We start from the raw sequence: 21,030 nt of genomic DNA on the forward strand, positions 1-21,030 counted from the left end.
TTACCGCTGTCACGCCTCTCCGCACTGAAACGTAAGAACAAATCCATGCTACGTACGTGATACTTGGAGCAATCGTTATCGTGGTTGCCGTGGCCTTGGAGTAGAAAAAAGGAATGAGGTGTTGTTAAGCACAGGGTATTACTGATACACTGATCTTTAAGCTGGTTTTTCGCAAATGAACACGATCAGTCAGCCACAACGAAGGTCTGTTCTCGTACGTAAGCCAATGACGAGTTTCCTTCGCATGTGTTTAGCATTATGGCTATGGGGGCTACTAGACGCAAATGTTCAAGGTGAGGTATTTTCGCTCCTGCTGAAGTATTCACTGCTTTTTTCGCATTTATGAGTAGCAGTTGAAGAAACTACCTGTTATGCTTCACTGAATCCTTTTCACACTGTGGTTTTGGATTTACTTAACTGGCTGGTGTGCCATGGATTAGTATTTAAATTGATTCCCTTCCGATACATAAAGAACGAGTTCGTGAAATTCCGCTTCTGTCTATGAAATAGGCTGAATAACCCGGTTGGCTCTGTCGGTTGGGTCACCGGAGTAATTGTTTCAAAAGATTTGCATTTAGCGTTTGAAAGAGCATCGCAAAAAATTCTCGGGTCAATCGCGTGGCACCCATATCCGCTTTCAGCTGACATTTTACTAAGTGGTAAAAATGTCACTGTTCTACTGTTTACTCACATGCATCAGAAGGGACAGCCATAATTCGATTTCTTCATGATCAGGATCAGGGAATTAATGAATACATTTCTGTTTAAATGGACGACATCCCAAATTTTAAAAAATCGATATTTTAAACGTACATTGTTAGCTATTGTTCAAATGGATTTTAACTTTTTTATAATTTCTGTAAATCACTGGAATTGTTTGAAAACAGTTACTTAGTAAATTTCACAGTATACGTTGTCTTAACCGGTAGGACGACTTGTTAGCTTTCAGGACCAGTTTTCACCAGCGACGCACACGTAAGCTTTAGCACTGAACACAAGCAAAATTTATAAAATTAAACGAGACTTACCTTAATTAATTAAGTCGATGTTTGAATTTTACGTCATCATCAGACAAGAACGAAGGAGTTGCGCGTCTCAATTACTTGTCCCTATGTCAAATTGGAAGCCAATTTGATATGACGAGCCCTCAAAAGTCTTATATTTGATTTCATCAGTCTACCCATTCACATGGTATTGTGGAATACCCATCCACGCAACGATGATTCTGATGATTTCGCCCCAATGGACTGAAATATCTAAGGTCTTTAATTTTGACAAGTAAGTTGACAGACCGCAACCAGTTAAGCGATTAGCTGAAATCCGAATTACGGAAAAAAAAACCCAGAGGGATATTTGAGCCCAGAGCATCCGCAGACAAGTAACGATGAATCCTAAACCGGGAGAGAAAACTACGGTGGCTTATTGTTATTGTCCTAGTTCCTCCCCATTACTGACACACACTGATTCATGCATTAATCCGCAATTAGGTGCACCTCTTCGCTATATTGGGCAATGGATTTATAACCGCGTAATACCTGAAGGATCATCTGTTGACCTGAGCTGTGAACTCAGTAATCGCAAAGTGCCTGTAACACTATGGCAGATGAATTCTGGAAGAATGTACACTCCTAGGAAAAATTTGGCTAAATATGGACAGATATTTACACTTCACCGATCTACTAAGAGCATGGAGGGGACGTATCTGTGTAGGGTGAGACAACCACCATTTTCCCAGAATATCGGCGGGATTTCTGTCACTGAAAGGCACTCAGGTTCACTCAAAGAAGGTAGAGCTATTTGGTAGTGTTTTTATTTATTTGGATAAAATGCACGTCATCGTTATAAGTTGCTGGTTTACTTAGTGTTTCGTATAGTATAGTGGTAAATTACTAAGGATAACGGAAACGATATCTGTAACCATAGCAACGACGTTGATGATGATGGTGGTGTTGACGGCGGTAAATGTAAGTGGTTTTAGACAACGAATCATATCAGTGATTTACTCAGTCTGTTAGTAAGCTTCTTAAGTTGTTTGTTTAGTTAGAAAAACTCGGCATTCAAAGTGAAGTTCTATTGTAGATTTCATCCTGAAAAGCTACTTCGGTAACGCTTACTTAATTTATAAAAATAAGTTACATGTAAAATATTGTAACCAATAAGAGATCTTGTAGCCAAGAGGCCTGAATATATATTTTTTGTAATAGAACACCTTTAATCATTAACCTTAACCCCCCAGTTCAGTGTAGCTTGAGTGTAGTCCTTAGTACCTGATAGTAACTAATTGTCTGTATTGTAATCTTTATGGTATGTTTGTCAATGAAGAAAAAAAAAAATTAATTAAGAATAAATAAATAAAAATTAAAAAACTCGGTGTTCAGTGTCTGCCTTTTGGTCTTCTATATTGTACTTTATTATCTTTTTAGACCCTCCGAGACCAACTGTTGATCAAAGACAAAAGACCGTCTTTCGTAACTGGGACACAAACTTGACCTGTAAAGCCACCGGTAGTCGAATTGCATCTGTGCTGTGGTATAAGTGGGCGCAAAGGCTATCTTCGCAGCAACAAACGATACAAAGACAGTCAACAATCAATGGACAAACCTGGACAAATATTCTTACCTTAAAGGAAGTTCAGATGAACCAAAGCGGTTGGTACGAATGTCGGGTGTTTGAAATTGACCAGAATTATGGCTTTTGGTCCACACATGTCAAGTTAAAAGTTTTAGGTAAGAACAAGTGACCACAATGGTGCGAGTTGAGGAGGCAATGCAGCCCATTGAGAAACTGAAGGTCTCGGAATTGTATGACCAAGATTATGTTTTGTCTTCTTACGTCCGGCGAATTCAACTCTGACTTCCACGCTTTGAGAATATATACTACTGGTTATCTACTGCTTTAGGTGTTTAGCTAAACAAGTTATGTTTCCTTTGAATTGTTTCTTGCGGATCATCAGAGTGGATAAGAAATGATTGCTAGTGCGAGAACTTTAGACTGCTCCTTACCTTATGTCTTTACTTTTGGTTAAGTTTAACTTTAACAAATCCCAACACCATAAAATGTTTAGTTTCGCTTGATCTCACTAAATGGTCCGACCGCTATAAGTCGGAAATTAACAGCATATGTCCCTCAGCTGAGCACATTTTAATGTGCTCTTAAAAGAGCATGGCTCAGTTCCTGTTATGACGTCAAGTCCGATTTTTCATTGGAACCTCGAACCGAGGCTCCCTCTGCCTTTGTCTTTCTGGTCGTCAAGGAAACAAGGAAACAAAAGATATACAATGCAATTTATGAAACGGTCACAGGATTAGAACAATACTTTTCACAGCTAGGTCAAATCTTTTTGCTTAAAAGAAAGAGACTTACCTAAAAACGAAGAAACAATTGACACCAGGTACACTTAGCTGTTGATCAGATTTTGCTTAATTGTTAACCTCTAATTTCTGACTAAATTACTCATACACAACAGAATGCCCCGCACTTGATGGCGAGTTTGCTGATCCGCAAAGGGTCACGGGATATCTCCGTTGCACAGATGGCATAGGTACCCGGATGAACTGTTCCAAGGGACTGGTGTGGAAGGATGATAAGAAAGCATGCCGTGAACCAGGTAGGTCCCACTCAATTCCCTGCTGATATAACTCCCTCCTTTTTTACCGACTTAGTTGATAACGTGGGAGCACGAAAGCCTTTTGGATGAAAACTGAATGTTCTCTTCTTCGACTTTTTCAGAGAAAGAGATCAAGTGGAAACCCGTTTATGGCCTAATGAAAGTGACTAAAACAGTTGGAGATTCAGTGATATTTGATTGTCTGTTGAACGATCAGACTGTAAGAGTAAACCTGTTGCAGAGAGTCAGCAGTGGACGCGTTTTTGAAATGGACACTGGTGGATGCAGAATAAGGCGCGAGGGATTGCAGAAATTTGTCATCCACAGCGTGAATTTTAATGACGCTGGGATATATTACTGCGATGCACCTCAAGCCAAGATAACAATGAAGGAACACAGTTACCTCGAAATCGATCCAGGTCAATGATGCAATACTACACTTTTTTGTAATTTATTTCTTTTATTTTTAATTTTTATTGACAAAACAATTTCGAAAATGTCAATCTTTAGATGATGAAAATGACGAGAGCAATGTTCTAGGTAGAGCTCTAACCAAGAGCTGGGAGCCCTACTCGTGACCAAAAACTGGGTCGAGATTCCTGGTTTAGAACTCGAAGACTAAATCGCCAGTAACATACAACAGAAGTAAACGTTTTTTGTGTCTTATTTTCCTCACCTTATAGCTCCGATATCTGCTTTTGACTATGGACACAGAAATTTATTTGCTACGGTTGGAAGCTCTCTTGACCTGAACTGTGGTGCTCTTCAAGTTTTTAAACCTCTCATCTATTTGGAGATAATTCGCAGGGATGGAACAACAACTCAGCTGGGATGGAACAACAACTCACCAAATAGTCACAAAGTCACCTTGGTGGGAAGGATACTTACCATCCATGGTCTGGACTACAGCATGCAGGGGAAGGTTATCTGCAAAGTTGTATCATCCTGTACTACGACTAGAGAGGATGTGGATTTGGGATCTATACTGCCAGTTCCACAGAGAGGTGATTATTACAACTGTCCATTTTAAATCTTCCCCTTCAGCTTCTACTACCTATATTGGGAAAGAAACCAGTGACTACATTTCAATGCCAAATCATGAATTTTGTGTGATCTTAATTTACGAACCTCTTTTCAGGAGAGCCTCCTATTCCAGTGGTGTTACCAGACGTTTCAGTCGTGAAGGAGGGAGATAACGTAGTTATCAATTGTTCAGTTTCTGGTGCCAAGGAAATACACACTATTGGATGGTATAAAGACAAAAAACCCATCTCTGATGATGTCGTCGATACGTCAACATTTGAAAGCGTCCTTACATTACACAACGTTCAGAAGTCAGATGCAGGAGTTTACGAATGCAGAGTGATTAATTTTGGAGCTGGATATTGGCTCAAATCAGCTACAGTACAAGTGAAAGGTATATTTACTTTCCCATAAAAGCAAGCATTTTGGTCCGTCAGAGAGGCCTTGATGCTTTTAGTCTGAGCCTATAATAGGTTTATTTTCGGTGCAGGGGTCCGTTTCTCAAAAGTCCCGAAACTTTACGGGCCATTTTCGGGTGTCACAATTCCTTTTGTATCTCAAGAACGGAGAGCATTTAATTCGTCAAACTTCACAGTTATTTTTCTTTTTGTTACCTTGAAAACATGTTAAAAGATCGGCTTTCCAAAACAAGCGGTTGGCAACTTCACAGATGGCTTTTCGGGCCCGAAAAGTTTTCGGGACTTTCGAGAAACGGGCCTCAGGAGATAGAAGATAACCTATGGGGACGACAACTGAAATATCTGCACAACTCCGCTTTATGCCAAACTGATCCTCAAGCAACACGGCTTGCCAATTGCTTTACTGCTCTTGGATGTCCTCTTCAAACTTTCTTTTGACGCTACTTGTAGCCTTCACTCTGTTTTACGTTGTTTTTCCTCAGGTAAAAAAGTGACAACTACTGGAACAACACCATTAACAACTCAGCCAGCTACGCCATCACCAAACGGGACGGCAACACCACCAATGATTTTACTGAGGATGTATCGACCCATCAAAATTTCTTGTGATATGTTGCGTGCTGATGTGGATGTTACGTTATGGCAGAAATCTTCCGTAGGAACTGTGTTTCAAAGAAAACCCGACGGCTTCTCACTTATTCTTCAAGACAACGTGTTTACCATCACTCGTGGAAGAGTCAGTGATCTGGGAAACTATTATTGTCGGGCAGGTGGCTCCAGCAAGTTTCCCGCAGGTTTTGTCACTTCTGCAGCGGGTAAGATGTTATCATTTAAAAAAGTCTACGAAAAATGTGGATATTTTCTGAATTTTCGAACCGCATTTGACGTCACCACTCTCATTCACGAAGTTACAACTCATCTGCAGTAATGAAGCGGGCGTGAAATTCAAAGTCAGTCGCCGAATTTTTGACACTCGTGCATTTCGGAGAAAATCTCCTCAGTGCTAATATGGGTGATTTTCTTCACGCACAAAACTAGATCACTGATGCATTTTAATTGTATTTATTATTATTTTTTTCCAGTTTCACGTAACTCAAAAATAAGCAAAATTAGAGTTAAAAAAGAGATTTTTTAAAACTTGACGATGTATTAGTAAGAAGTTGGTGCTGACTGATTTTCCCTCCAAACCAACCCGGTCCCCAGGCTTCTCGGCTTTAACATAACATTAGCATTTATGAGCGTTTTCAGTCACGTGCTATAATGGTGCTAATGCAATAAAACCAAAAAAATATTTCCATCAAAATATACTTCAATTCCCAGAGGATTGGTTATGAACACCAACATGGCCGCCGTTTCTTTGTTTTGGAACACAAACATGGCTGCTGTGACGTCGTGTGAAAACGCTCTATAGGGACCACAATGGTCAACACTCATTGTCATCGCTCAAAGTGACATTGCACATTTCGTAAAAATTACATCACCCAATATCCCATCTTAATAATTATGAGAAGCTTATCGCTGTAGAAAGAATGAAAATAGGCGGAATTAGAGCTTCAGTTCAACAAGAAATAGCGTTTCTAAGCGAAGCCGCACTGATTTACAGTATTTTTTGCCTAAAGACCACTTTGAGGACGGTTGGCTTTCACTTGTTTTGTTGGGTACCACTTTGTCAGTACTCTAAAAGATTCGACTTTGCGGACGTTTGTGTCGTTTGTGCTGTGGACATCGGAAACTGCAATGAGAAGCCATCGATCCGGGTTCAACTCTTTGCCTCATTTCTTCTGAATCTTCTCTGCATGCTTTAAATGTTTATATCTTTGAAGAAGTAGATTGTACGTCGTGTAAGTTGAATAAAAAGGGAAATGTCAGCTTGAGGGATGGCTATGACTGTTTTTATAGATGGTTTTCAATCACGTGATAAGACGGTCATGTTAGTGCACAAAACAATAGTTAATGGCTCATATTTTTCATTATAATCGAGTCAAATTTCCAAAAGACTTTTTTCTCTATCGTTCTGTGCACCAACATGGCTGCTGTGACGTTAGATGAAAGCCATCCATACGCTTTCCACCGGGGTTGACTTGAATGTAACCTGGTGCCCGTTTCTCGAAAGTCCCGAAACTTTACGGGCCATTTTCGCGTGTCACAGTTGCCTCTGTACATCAAGAACGGAGAGGATTTAAGTCGTCAAACTTCACAGCCACTTTGCTTTTTGTTACCTTTAAAACATGTTACAAGATCGGCTTTCCCGAACAAGTGGTTGGCAGGTTTACAAATGGCTTTTCGGGGCCGAAAATTTTTCGGGACTTTCGAGAAACGGGATCCTGGACCGAAATCAAAAGAGAAAGCGAATAAACAAAAAGGGGCGAGGAGAAGCAGCGAGTTCGCTTTCTCTTCTGGCTTCGTTCCAGGTTTTCGCACAGCCGTTACATTCAACCGATCGCTCGAAAATCACCCCCGGCAAAAAGAATACAAATAAGAACTTTCATTAAACATTAAACGAGTTATGGTAGAGGGGAACTAAATCGGCATACGAAACCATGCCCTCCCCCTCCTCCCCCTCCCAAAAAAACAGGAAATAATAAAGTCTGAAATCTAAGATCTAAAATCTGGCTTTTTTGAAGCTGTTAACAGATTCAAGATCTGCAAATGATGCCGGTAAATCGTTCCACTTATCTACATATCTATTAAAATGAGTTTTTAAAGAAGGCTGTTCGACAATAAGGCTTTAAAAGGTTATAATTGTGACTATTTCTTGTTCTCCTGCCGTTACCGAAGGACATATAATCATCAATATTTCCCATTATAAATTTAAACAGTTGAACTAGACTAAGAAATTATCTTCGCTGGCGAAGTGATTTCAGCTTGAGGGACCCGTTTCTTTCTTCATGTGAGATATCTTTTCCAAGAACCCAACTAGTTTCATTGGGTTGGACACCAACGCGTCACGTGGTTCGTGTAAAGCGCGTTGGCAGTTCAACAAGAAACACTTTTTTTGGATCACGTGACATTATTTTTCGGATCACATGACAATTTGTTTAAGATCACGTGTTTAGAATCGAACAGCTTCGGATTCAAATTTTACCACTCTACTGGTTTTGATAGTAACTTTCACAATTCTCGTGGGCTCTTCTGCCGAAGAGCCGCCATGTTGAAAGCCGAGAAGACCTTGGGGAAGAGGTTACTACATCCAAACGAGGTAGCGACCCGTCTGCACAAGGAGTAAAATTTTCTGTTGTTTTTCTGCATTTTTGAAGGGTCGTCCTGGTTTCCAGCGGTAGTTTGGATTCCAAGCGAATCCGTGGTTGTTGAATACAAGGGTGGAGCAAATATTATTTGCGTTGTACATTCCCAGAATCCCGCAGAGTGGAGGAGGGTGTTGAAGACTAGGCAGACTGACGTTATTCAAGCAACAATAGCGAACAAACACAAAATTGTAGCAAAAAGTTTCGGTTCGTACAGCGAACTTGTTCTTCAGATCCGAAATGCGACTGTGGAGGATACAGGTACATACGCTTGCAGAGCAAAGTTTGCCAATGGAAGCGTTCAAGAGAAGATCGTTCAATTGACAGTTAAAGGTACGTCCTTGTGAGAGGTGGAGTAAATGGTAAAAAAGAGTCGGAATACGCGCTTGTCTGGCTTGAGGTCATGCAAAAGGTTTGTGGAGGGTGGACGGCATTGCAAAATAAATTAGTTGATGCGTACTAAAGATAGCAAATTGTAGTGCTTGAATCTCATTTATAGAGGTACGTTTCCTTGTGCCGTTGAGAAGCCAGGTTTTTATTTTCAGTTCATAGGTTTGCATTGGGAAATAGAAATAGAAATACAACTTTATTTTCACACGATAATGTTTAAAGCTGAAGCACTTGTGGGGTCGAGCACAAATGAAATCAAATTAAATTAACACGTACTTTTTGAGGAGAGGGGAAAACCGGAGTACCCGGAGAAAAACCTCTCGGAGCAGAGTAGAGAACCAACAAACTCAACCCACATATGACGCCGAGTCTGGGAATCGAACTCGGGCCACATTGGTGGGAGGCGAGTGCTCTCACCACTGCGCCATCACTACTCCCGTGGTATCATATACAGTTTCCTTGCAATCTTTGAGCCGTGAGGAAATTAGCGATACAAAGGACATAATATACCACATGGTTTGATTTATCCTTCTCAGATCCAAGCAAAGCTCAAGTTCTTCTCCACTCAGGATCCAAAATAGTGAATGAATCGCAACCAGTAGAGTTGTGGTGCAAAGTAGGGGGTTCACCACAGCCGATAGTAACTTGGCAGAAACGTGGTCAAAAACTGGCAGAATGTCGTCTGAGATGGGGAGGTATAAATTGCCAAAGCTTCTCAGGACGCTACGAGGTGACATTTAGAGACGGAAAGTCATTTCTGCGTGTATCGGAAACGAGATTCTTTGATGACACCGGAGAGTATTCCTGTCATGTCGAGAATTTAGCTGGAGCTGGAAAGTTGACGTTTCAACTGACCATTCAAGGTAAAGTAGCTGATTCCATCAACTATATGTCAGCTTGGCTTTGTATAGTGTGTTAGCTATAGCCTCTCATTGGTGGATTCTTAATTCTAGCAGTGAGAGTGGTCACTTCACCTCACCAGTCTAACGCGAATTCATGGTATTTGTCATGAAGTGTCCCCTGGTTGTTGTTGGTGCATTCTAGTCATAACTGTTGTCATAGCTGCAATGATCCAAAACAACTGCACAATTTTAGTGCACGAAACTCTTTACCTGATGTTTTTCATCAGTTTCCCTGCACATTAAATTTGTCAGCCACGAATTGGACCAAGGGAGAGTTTATCTGTCATTTTGTTCTGTATCGTTACGACTTTAGCTAATGATGATGATACTTATTCAACTTCTAGGAAGCAGTGTTAATTCCCCCCAAACTAAGACGTTAAAGAAATTGGTTTGTACTGTCATTATTATCCTTTTTAGCAAAACCGTTTATCACAAGGAATGAAAGTGAAAAACACATCACAATTCAAGAGAGTGACAGTATTTCCCTGCCTTGTACGATTCATCACAGCATCCCACCCCCCACTGTTTCATGGTGGAACCAACCTTGCCTCAGTCCGAGCTCTCAATGCAAACCTTCCTCTCAGAGCTGGAAAAAAATGGAAACTGCTAACGCAAGCTTTTTATCGATTCCTCCAAGCAAGGAGCATGCGCTATACAAGTGCACTGCTGAAAATTTAATGGGATTTGATGAAGTGATATACACCATACTTAGACAGCCTGGTAAGTGCTGAAAATCAGAAAATCAAAACCTTCACCGTAGACTTCCCTTATTGTCCGTATTAAAAGAACATTTGCGTTAGGTAGACCCAAACGGCGCAGATGCTTAATGATTATGTGATCTGCTTGTAATAGTGTAAGTGGTTTCAGGTGGCAGGGATTTTTCAATTTCAAAAAAGGGTTCTTTATATGTCACTACAATCAAAACATCTGCACCTATGTGACGTCACATGGATTCATCGATGCGCTATTTTATGTGCTGCCTATGTGGACGTCTTTGGAATGCTTTCTTCAAAGAGAAGCAGCAAACAGGGAACGGGACGGGGAAATTTCTAAAGTTAGGAATCCCTTAAATGGCTGTTCTCGAAAAAGAGCAATCTTTAAAATAAGAAATCTCTAAAACGTATAGTATCTCTTAAACGGGGAATCTCTAAAGTAGGAAATCGCGCTCAGTTGGTTGAGCACCGGGCTGTCACGCGGGAGGTCGTGAGTTCAACTCCGGCCGGACCAACACTCAGGGTCTTTAAATAACTGAGGAGAAAGTGCTGCCTTTGTAATTACATCTGCAAATGGTTAGACTCTCTAGTCTTCTCGGATAAGGACGATAAGCCGGAGGTCCCGTCTCACAACCCTTCAATGTTCATAATCCTGTGGGACGTAAAAGAACCCCCGCACACTTGTCGTAAAGAGCAGGGCATGTAGTTCCCGGTGTTGTGGTCTGTCTTCTGTGGTGTATCATGGTTGGGAGGGTAAATGCTTGGAGATATTAGCTACACCAAGCTACACTAAAAATCCGAGGGTAAATAAAGGTGTATGATATGATATGATATGAGGGAATATAAAAGGGGGAATCTCCCAGAATAAAGAATCTCTAAAATAGAGAATCTCTAAACAGATTACACTGTAATGGTGGCAAGGATAAAGGCAGTGGGAACTCTGCAGAAGTGTGTCATTTACAATAACATCTTGCCGGTTTTTGTTCGCTTTCTTTTTGTTACCACCGAGACTGTGCACAAGCCAACAGCAGTGAAAATTACGCTTTAGGGTTAAATTTCCTCGACGAAAAAAACGCCCTTTTTAGGTTACAAAATTTGCAGTGGTACTTGACGTTTGATTGCAGTAATCTTAATGATAGTTAGGTCATCGCTACCTAAAGTAACTGATGGGGAGGATCAGCCCTTACGGATAAAATTATAAGCAATGTATGATAATGATCGTGATTGTCTATCTGTTTCATCAACGGCTGTTCTATTTTGCAATGTTGATATAATCAGCTGAGATGTACGATCAACAGACAGTTTGACAGGTACAGCAGCTTACTGAAGCTATACACTGTTAAATTCATCTAATAGTGATGAAATTATAGTCCAAACTGATACGCCTTGTGATGTCTTAGGGCAGTGTTGTTCTTTGCGTCGAGAAAACTTCAACCTTAGAGCCTAATTTTCACTGTTGCTAGCCTTTGAACTCTAACGGACTCTCCCCGGTAACAAAAAGGAAACGAAAAGAGAAATTCCTCGTTCCCAACTCATCGAATCTCAGGAAACATTTTTTATTCAATACAAGGCAAGAGGCCGATCGAAGTCGAAGGCAAAACCTGAAGGCACCTTTTTCTTTAGCTTCTACCGTAATTTACGGCAGGGGTGGTCACTACTCCACACCACAAATGGATGGAAAGCTGAGTGAACTTTGGAACGCACGAGCTGAGATTCGAACCCGGCCGGAGCGCTGAGATGCAGTCCTCGAGCGATATCCAATACATTACGGGCACCCCCCCCTCCCCCCCACCCCTAAAAATTTCCTCCAAAAATATTTGGGGTGAATTGCACAACTTTTATCATTTTGAATGGCAGTGAGTGGTTACATAGTAGTCACATGACCGAAGAGCGGTCACGTGACAAAAGCACATCATCACCAGAAGCTCATAACCCAAAATAGCCTGCGTAGCAAGCGTTTCTGTGCTGTTTCGGAGCAAAGGCCGCGCGAAAAATTTTTTGCCTTTCGTTTCATTTCTCGCGCGGCCAAAACCGAGGATCTCTTTCCTCGGTCTTTCTTTGCTCCGAAACAGCACGGAAACGCTTGCTACGCAGGCTAAAGCCAAAAAGGTCGATCTCTTTCATTTGGCCGCTTAACCCACTGATCAGTTTACTGTATTATCTTAATCTAGAATACTGTTCCCGCCAAATCGCGCCCAATCAGATTAGGCTTCCTGACCACAATGCCTTTGATTGGTCTGCCACCAAGTAACAGCACGGGGGAATGCTCTTGCTTAAAGTGCCCCTGTGACCAAAAAATCACTTTTCTGTTTTTCTTTGGATTTCAAAACTATGTTAATTAACACGAAGCGACCAAAGTTTTAAGCCTTGGTTTCAAAAAGACACCTGACTTATTTTAGCTGGATTTTTCCTTTTTAATGGTCCGCCATTACTAACTATAAGTTCTTCAGAGAGCTGGATCGAGGAAAATTTGACGTCAAAGGATCACTGTTTTAAGACTGCAATGCGTGTGCACGCCGCAAAATTAATATGTAGCACAGGAGTTTTGGGCTTTCAAACTTTTAAACTCGCGTTTTGCATATACACGCTGAAATTTTAAGCGAGCCGTTGACGTCACTTTTCCCGGGATCCAACCCCCTTCGGTCCAGTCGGTCAGTTTTGAACGTGAGTTATGGCGTACCGTGAAATACAAAACTTACACTCAAAGTAAACGGCCTTTGAATAAAAATCAAAGCTCAAAAATTTGCCAGTCAGGTGTAAAGCAAACACACTTTCAAAAGCTGAAGAAAAAAAGGAAGTGACTTTTTTTCTTTATCACACGGGCACTTTAATGCAAGATTATGGATTGTCCAAGGAAAACAATATTGCTACGTTTTTTCCCGCAAAAATCTAGCAGTGGCCGTGCTAAAAAATAGATAATACCGTAAACTGATGGGGCCACTTTCCATCGAAGATCAAGACTGCTGTATTATGGACTTATGCATCTTACATTCGGCGGAATTTCCAACTCCTCGATGTGTTGAGAGACGGGCGTCTTACCTTGTTCATTAGAAAATTATTGAAGTCGGCGCTGTAATGGTGTTCTCCTAGTTTTTTTAGCCGAAATTCCTTTTGTTCTTTATGATATTACTCACGTGCTTTTCTCCGTTCGAGTTCTCACATTTTGTTGCCCGCCCTCATCGTCATGCTATTTTTGTTATTTATGCAGATGTCGAGCCTCCGAATATCACCAATTTCCAGCCAAGAATATTTGCAAACGCTTCTCAAACCACGAGTATTCTTTGTGAAATAGACTTTGAAGGTCTGTTTGTGGATGTGGAATGGTTTAAAGATGGTGTTCAAGTCGGAAGCTGTAAGGGTATATCACAACGGAACAAAACGTGCCATGATGATAAAACGAAATACAAGATAATATGGACAGGGTCTGGGGCCGAGCTGATAATCAGAAATGTTTTTCATCCTTTTGACAGCGGAAATTTTACATGTGTTGTTAAAAATATTGCCGGGAAAGACACTAAAACTGTGACATTGGACGTCCATGGTAAGTTTGTCAGATGAATGTTAAAATTGGCCATAACTTTATTCTTGGAGATTTAAAAAATATTTCGACTCAACCTGTGTTGCGCCTCCCACCGACCGCGTGGTATCTGGCTAATTGTACGGAATATCGGTTTCCACGGCTACTATATCAAAGAAATTATATTTATCAAGAGATAAGTGGAATTAAATAGCCCCTTGTTTTCACGCGATAATTTTTAACTTCCAGAAAAACCAGTTCTTAACAAGAAAGACAGCACCGATTTTCGCATACTGGCTTTTGGAGACGCCACCACAATCGAGTCAACTGCGTTGCGCGGTCACCCCATACCTTACTTTCAATGGTTTCAACAGCCAACCAGAGCATGCGAGTACGACTGTAAACCAGATGCGAGGAAATGGCGACGTGTTCCCCGGAACGTGATAAGCCCTTCTGCGCAAGTCCCTTCCAGATTCAGCAGTCTTTTCTTACCACCAGCCAGATCTGGATACTTTTTTTCGATGTATTGCTGAAAATTTCCTTGGGCATGATGATGTGGTATATTTGGTGCACAGGATAGGTAGGAAGTCATTTGGTTTCTTTGCGCGCTTTCCATTTGACAGAACTGACCGACCAAACCGGGCATTTCGAAGGACTAACTCCACAAGGCCTTCAAATTAACAGTCTTCGAGGACGATATATACTCCTCCACAAGAATGCGAGGGATTATTATGCCAGTGTTTCTTAAATTGTTGCATTTTCTTTTCAAAATGACAGGTCTGGTCGGCCAGTTCCTACAAAAGGAAAGCGCGGCCCTTAGAATAAAATAAAAAGCGTTAGGTTTCCGGTTGCTATGTATCAGGTGCCGGACATAATGGTCTAAAAGTTGGTTGCATCATCGTGTTCAGTGTCTTCTTCATTTGAAGTAAACTGGGATAAATGAAAAGTTCCATGAAATGAGTTGCAGGGGTATAAAGTTCTAGGCTTTGGTCAACACCAAGAGGAAATGAGGGAGAGAGGGAGAGTAGGGACAATGGCCGGGATATGTGAATTTCACACTTGAAGTTATTTTTAGATCGGCAGTCTATGTAATGAGATGCACTTAGATTAATGAGAGGATGCACATGAGCAGTGTGTGTGTATGTGTTATGATCTAGCGAACACATGTGAGTTTCGGAACTTGAGAAATAAAGACAAATAACATGGAGTATCAGTACTGCGAATCTTCAGTTATTACAGTCTATTTCCTTAGCCGTCCGCGACTGTAAAGGTTGAAGTCTTACGAAGTTATCCAGCGTTGTGTTATGATTCTCCAACTCCGGGATTTGGGGCAAAATAAACCAATCTCCTTGCCTCTGAAACTCGTTTTCGTCAACAAACCGCAATTCCACTCGGATTTTGAATTCTCTGACTTCGCGGACGTCTCGGCAAACAGACGTGCGTTTTCGTGAAATCTAAAAAAACTTAACTGAAATTGACGTATCCTAAGGGCTAGACTGTCTCCTTAATTTTTTTCTTGTCATCTCGTGTGTCTTTTTTTGGTTACGTCCTCAGCGTGGACTTAGTACAGAATATCATGTGCTGTAAAAATTGCAAAAAACCTTAGCACAGTAATCCTGTATGTGAAAACGAGATCTAATGAAATGAAGTGTCCTTGCTACCAATTATCTGCAAGGTTTGTTTTGATTTCAAATATCAAGCACAATATTATCCTTGACGCCGATCCCACTGTCAAACTGTAACAATCAAATCATGTCTTCCCAGGGAATTTTATAACCTACAATTTCAACTTTTGCTCTCCCCACCCCCCCCCCCCCCCCTTCCTCCTCCTTTTGGTAGTAACTGAACTATTCTCTTTATTGTTTCAAGGAAATGAATTTTATGTTATCCGTGCGGAAAAAATTAGAAGGTGTGTCTTTAAATATCAAATAACGGTTTTGACTGCAGAAGAAGTGTACTGGTTTTAGATGAATATCTCCGACTCCCGTCAAAAAAGTCATTTGAACTTGTGCAAACATTATAGGTACCCAGACTATTTTACCGGAAGTCATTCCCACCCAGCCAGTGCTTCATGTTGATGAGAGAAGCTCTTTCAAACTACTTTGTCAAGCTAGAGCTGGAGACTTTCAGATACTTACCTGGCAGAAAAGAAATGGCCTCCAGAGTCTTACGTCCGAATTAAGACGAAATCAATTTAACTTGTCGAGCACGCTTTCTGTTGCTCATGCGCAAATAATGACACTGGCGAGTATCATTGTGTTGGTTGGACTAACAATGCAACTAGGATTACAGTGATTGCAGTTCATGTTAAAGGTGAGCTAATTATTTTCCTTATTTTTTTTTCTTTTTGAGCGGTTTATCATCGAGTGTCGTAAGTTCTGACTCGACTACCGCGTGCATTGTAAGGACAAAACTCTCGCGCCACAGTCTTTCAAACAATGCTCAATAAACTTGTACAACTTGCAAGCGCGAATTTTTTTTCTGGACGGCCCCCTCTCTGTTTTCATCATTGCCATTTATTGCGTAATCATGCATGTGCGAAATCACCTGGGCCTAGCTATTCGAAGTGTTTATGACTCGTCACGATCCTAGGTTTAATGTTTTGCACAGCATCCCAACATCGTAAGCTTATCATCTCAACGAGGTCATAAAATTCTACCGGCAAAGTCAGTTGCTTGTGGTCATGGTATTTAACCCGGTTTAACAGCGCTTTGTTGTGGCATTATTAAATCCCCGTTTATTTTTTCTTCTCAGAGTTAGTCGCTCCAGTCATTTCTTTGTCAAACAAAACCATTAATGAATTGCAAACCAACAAGATTCGCCTACATTGCGAAGTCAAATCAGGGTATCCTAAGCCAAACATCACGTGGTACAAAGATGGCGTCAAGTTGAGCCTGCATTCCCTTGGGTCTCAGGACCACTGCAGAATAAATGGATATCATTATACAGAAAAACACCACCTTGACTACCTAGTGATCTGTAAACCAAGTCACGTGATGAACACTGGTCTTTACAGATGTTTTGCTGGGAACGTGGAAGGAGAAGCTTCAAGTGAAGGCTTTCTGAATGTTCTAGGTTCGTTGAAAAGTTTCATAAAAAGCTCAGGAAGAATTTTTGAACCATGGTGGATCTTTCGCAGTTTTCCTTTTCCAGGGAAAGGACCGGCTTCTGGAAGGGGGAATTGCCTGGTTCTTGTTATCCGTACAAGTATCCTGCTGTTGCCTTGTTCCCAATATCAATTCCAAACGTGTAACTTTTTCTTTTTTTGTCCCATAGAATACTTTCAGTTTCGTTGTCAGTCTTTCACGATATTTTGTTGTTGTTTTCGTGCCGCAAAGTTCTCCCCATCACTTCTTTAAGACCCTTATCACTAAGATGAAGAGGAAGAACACTTAATTTAATGAGGAATGCGTTTTTACATCTTGATGTATTCTCTCATATTGCCGTCGCAGGTGGAATAAGCTACCGGCTGATTGTTGCTGAGGGAGGAGAAACTTGAGATCCTTATAAGAAAATCCTCGGATGCTTATAGCAACAACCAGGAAATAAATATTTTTACATTAGTGGGAGTCGTGCGATCCCGTTCATAGCCCAATGTCATTTTGATGCAAGCTCAACCTTTTGGTATGTCCGCTAACTATTGTTAACTGACAGTTTCTGTCCATTTTTAGCTCCGCCAAAAATTAGTAGCGTAATAGATGAAGCAGAAAGATACTTGGGCGAAAATGTGAATGGTGACGTGCAGAGCAACTTGGAAATCCTACTCCGTCGATCAAATGGATCAAAAAAGACGAAGGCGGACGTCATATTTCGGTGAAGCAATCAAACGGAAATAATCACACTCTGCAGATAAACTACATACAAGAAGAAGACTTCAAGGAATACGTATGTGTGGCTGAAAACGGGTTTGGAAACGACACAGTGTCCTTCTTTCTCAGTGAGTTTTTTTCCACTTATTTGCTTAGACTAAAAACTAGTTTTGCTCTTGGATTGCAATAAAGTTCCGATGAATCGGCATTTCTCGCGAAAGGTAATACAGAAAGGGCTCGACAGCATTCGGTCAGTTTTCGTATGACGTGTCAGCGACTTCGAGTTTTTTGTTTTTGAGCATGCGCACTTTAAATTATTTGGATTGTGGTTGGGTGGCCGGTTGGGTGCAAAATAGAGCGCTTATGCGGAGACGACAAAGACGGCTATGAGAACGTTATCAAAAGATATTAATTCCTGTTTTTGTCGTAATGTTCGCGATTACTCCAAGTCATTGTGCATGGAAAGTATGTATCAACATTGCAGGAATAAATCGGTCTGAACAGTGTGGTCGTTTGGGAAGAAAATTAAAAATGTATCCTACACAACATCAAAGATCTTGAGAACGTTTTAAATTCAGAGTTAAGAAGTCTTAATATATGGGCTCATTTCCAACAAACTGAGCTTGAATGTTGCGAAGACCGAATTTATGGTTATTGCGTCAAACCAACATTTAAATTCATTCATTCTCAGACAATCAGGTAAACGTTGAGATTGATGCTAAATTAATCACTAAAGTTACAGAAGCTAAATATTGACGAACACCTCTCATGGTCTAATCATATAGGTGATCTTTACATGAAGATATCTTCAGCTATAGACCATAGATCTCAAAGCGCACTGCCCTCCAAATCAGGTCCAATTACGACACAAGCGCCACTTTCCTTTTAAATCTGTTAAATTGGGATGATCTAACTACTCGTCGACAAAAGCTTAAAGCTATATAATGTTTAATTAAAACAATCAATGGACTCACCCCAGCGTACCTCCAGAATTCATTCATTACCCGCAGTACGCAATACAACTTAAGAAACGTAGAGGCTAAACTTGAGTTGCCTTTACCGCGCACATATTATGGCAAGCGTGCTTTTTGTTATATCGGATCACTGTTATGGAATGGTTTGCCCATCAGCTTGCGAAAATCAGACTCCTTAGAATACTTTAAAGGGAAATTGACCAACTATGTAGTAGGTGCCGGTCGGGCACCCACACGGCAATCTTGTAAAAGAGTGTACTTGTAGTTGTAAATGAAACGTTTTATTGTAAAATCTACTGACGATTTTACCGTGTATAAATAAAGCGGTGGTCTCATGGTTAGTGTGCTCGACTCCGGACCGAGTGGTCTGGGTTCGGGTCCTGGCCGGGGACATTGTGTTGTGTTCTTGGGCAAGACACTTTACTCTCACGGTGCTTCTCGCCACCCAGGTGTATAAATGGGTACCGGCGAATTTAATGCTGGGGGTAACCCTGCGATGGACTAGCATCCCATCCAGGGGGGAGCATAAATACCCCTAGTCGCCTCATACTACGGAAACCGGAGATAAGCGCCGGCCTTAATGGGCCTTCAGGCTCGTAACAGAGACTTTACCTTTTTAAAATTAAATAAAGTAAGTAAGTAAGTAAAGGTCAATTCACGTCGTTGTCAGAACGAGGACAGAAAAAAATGTACCAAAATGCAAAACGCACGTGCAGAGCCTTTGCTTTTGTAAGGTGGCTCATTACAGTTTGCCAAAGAAAAAGATCAAGATTTTGAAATCTGTGAAATTAAAGCAACAGGATGTCGCTTCTGAAGTGTTAGTCCACTTGCGAATTGATGTTAAATGTAATTTTCCTAACAAATACATGCAAATCAGGGGAAAAACGCAAAATATATCGATGGGAGCTCTTGGAGGAGGGAATGGAAACTACACATTGCAAATGGTTTTTTTTCTCAAGACCTAGCCGTACAATCAGGGTTAAAATTTTGTGAATTAGTAAACGATATGAAGACGAAACCGTCAACATTTTTTTAAAAAGATCTATCGGACAGTTTTTCAGTTATTATCAAAATAGACGAAAATCGACGTTTTTTGCCATTTTGCGACAAACCTGTCCGACAGATTTAACTATTTATTTCTATACATAATTATTTTTTCTCGTTAAGAAAATCCTGAAATTTTAAGGTGGAGTCGTCCGGCTGGTTTTGAGAAAAAGGCCTTTGAAATGTCCAGTTCCAGTCCCAGTCCAGGAGCTATATATAGCATTTTCTCCTGGGTTGCATTTATTTGTTAGGCAAAATTATATTTTTACATCAATTGGAGTGACTAACACTTCAGAAGAGCCATCCTGCTCCTTTAATTTCACATATTTCAAAATCTTGATCTTTTTTCTTCGGAAAACTGTGTAAGCCACTTAGTCCATTGTCTTGGTGGCCGAGTTCTCTTAGCCTTTGCCGTCTTCCTAGCGTAAGCTCTCTATTTCTTAAAGTGCCAATAATCTCAAAATCTTTTTTTGCACAGACGAATCGTTGTATCATGCTGAGCAAAATGGCGCAAATATTTTTGTTGTTGGACAAAATTGGAATTTTCAATAATTTTTTGAAATACGGTTTTTCTACCCCACGGAAGAAAAAGGAAGGCTGTGCACTAGTGGCGTAAAACCAGGAACAGGGCAAACAAAGCCAGCAGAGGACAGACAACAACAAAAGCGAAAGACGTAGTATTTGAAAACAGCTGTTATTCGGCTGACATTTGTTAAGAGCAGTGACATTTATTAAATTGCCCTCTAACGCCCTCAGTCAAAGGCTTGTCAAAACTCGAGCGATCAAGCCACAGATGTGGAAAGCTGAACGCATAGGCATGCCCACGAGCCGCTAGCAGACTCAGAATGGCTAGCGTTACATGAGCAAGAAAGAAGGACGTAGCAAGAAATAGAGAAAACACTCCAAAAGCGCTTCAATGGAACAGTTTCCAACGTTGCTAACAGCCAAAGACAACACATTTTCTCAGGCATTTTTTCAGTTCTAATTGAAATCCGGGTTTTACGTCACAAATTATACTCGACCCATACCCTTTTAGCGAATTCTGCAGCTCGGTAAAGGCTTTTCAAACCTCGATTTTTCGCCACATTGAAATTCATAAGAAATTTTGGTTTTAACCAAGAAAAAAAATTTAAATTTTGGGCCATTTTGCCTGGAATGATGCAAAGATACATCTGGGCAAAAAAAAAAAAAACCGAAAAAATGGGGATTATGGGCACTCCCGTTGTTTCTGTGAATTTTTTCGAGACTGCAAAAAGGACCATAAGTCTTTATCTACATCTAGCATTTCCCAAAGGGGTTAACCAGACACTGGCCGATACAGAGATAAAATGAATAACACAGCGAAAAAGTCACTAATCTTAAATAGTGCTAGCCTTCAAAAGCTTTT

The 21,030-nt window shown here is 40.8% G+C and overlaps 1 protein-coding gene and 1 long non-coding RNA gene across 2 annotated transcripts in view; both read left to right on the forward strand.

Annotated features, from left to right (window-relative positions):
• The first annotated feature begins 91 nt into the window (after nt 1-91).
• Nucleotides 92-21,030, forward strand: part of LOC138000095 (uncharacterized) — a 52,180-nt gene continuing 31,241 nt past the window's right edge. The window contains exons 1-12 of the mRNA XM_068846253.1: nt 92-293; nt 1,488-1,787; nt 2,424-2,726; nt 3,467-3,607; nt 3,730-4,026; nt 4,291-4,611; nt 4,746-5,024; nt 5,532-5,864; nt 8,307-8,627; nt 9,221-9,547; nt 10,004-10,306; nt 13,508-13,840. Of these exons, the coding sequence (XP_068702354.1) occupies nt 176-293; nt 1,488-1,787; nt 2,424-2,726; nt 3,467-3,607; nt 3,730-4,026; nt 4,291-4,611; nt 4,746-5,024; nt 5,532-5,864; nt 8,307-8,627; nt 9,221-9,547; nt 10,004-10,306; nt 13,508-13,840 (3,376 nt within the window). The 5' untranslated portion in view covers nt 92-175. The remainder of the gene's footprint in view (nt 294-1,487; nt 1,788-2,423; nt 2,727-3,466; nt 3,608-3,729; nt 4,027-4,290; nt 4,612-4,745; nt 5,025-5,531; nt 5,865-8,306; nt 8,628-9,220; nt 9,548-10,003; nt 10,307-13,507; nt 13,841-21,030) is intronic.
• LOC138000096 (uncharacterized) lies at nt 16,051-17,550 on the forward strand. Its single transcript, XR_011123064.1, has 3 exons — nt 16,051-16,129; nt 16,571-16,891; nt 17,488-17,550. It is a non-coding gene; the product is annotated as an uncharacterized lncRNA (long non-coding RNA).

This window comes from Montipora foliosa, chromosome 4 (genome assembly GCF_036669935.1).
Source record: "Montipora foliosa isolate CH-2021 chromosome 4, ASM3666993v2, whole genome shotgun sequence".
Taxonomy (NCBI): Eukaryota; Metazoa; Cnidaria; class Anthozoa; order Scleractinia; family Acroporidae; genus Montipora; species Montipora foliosa.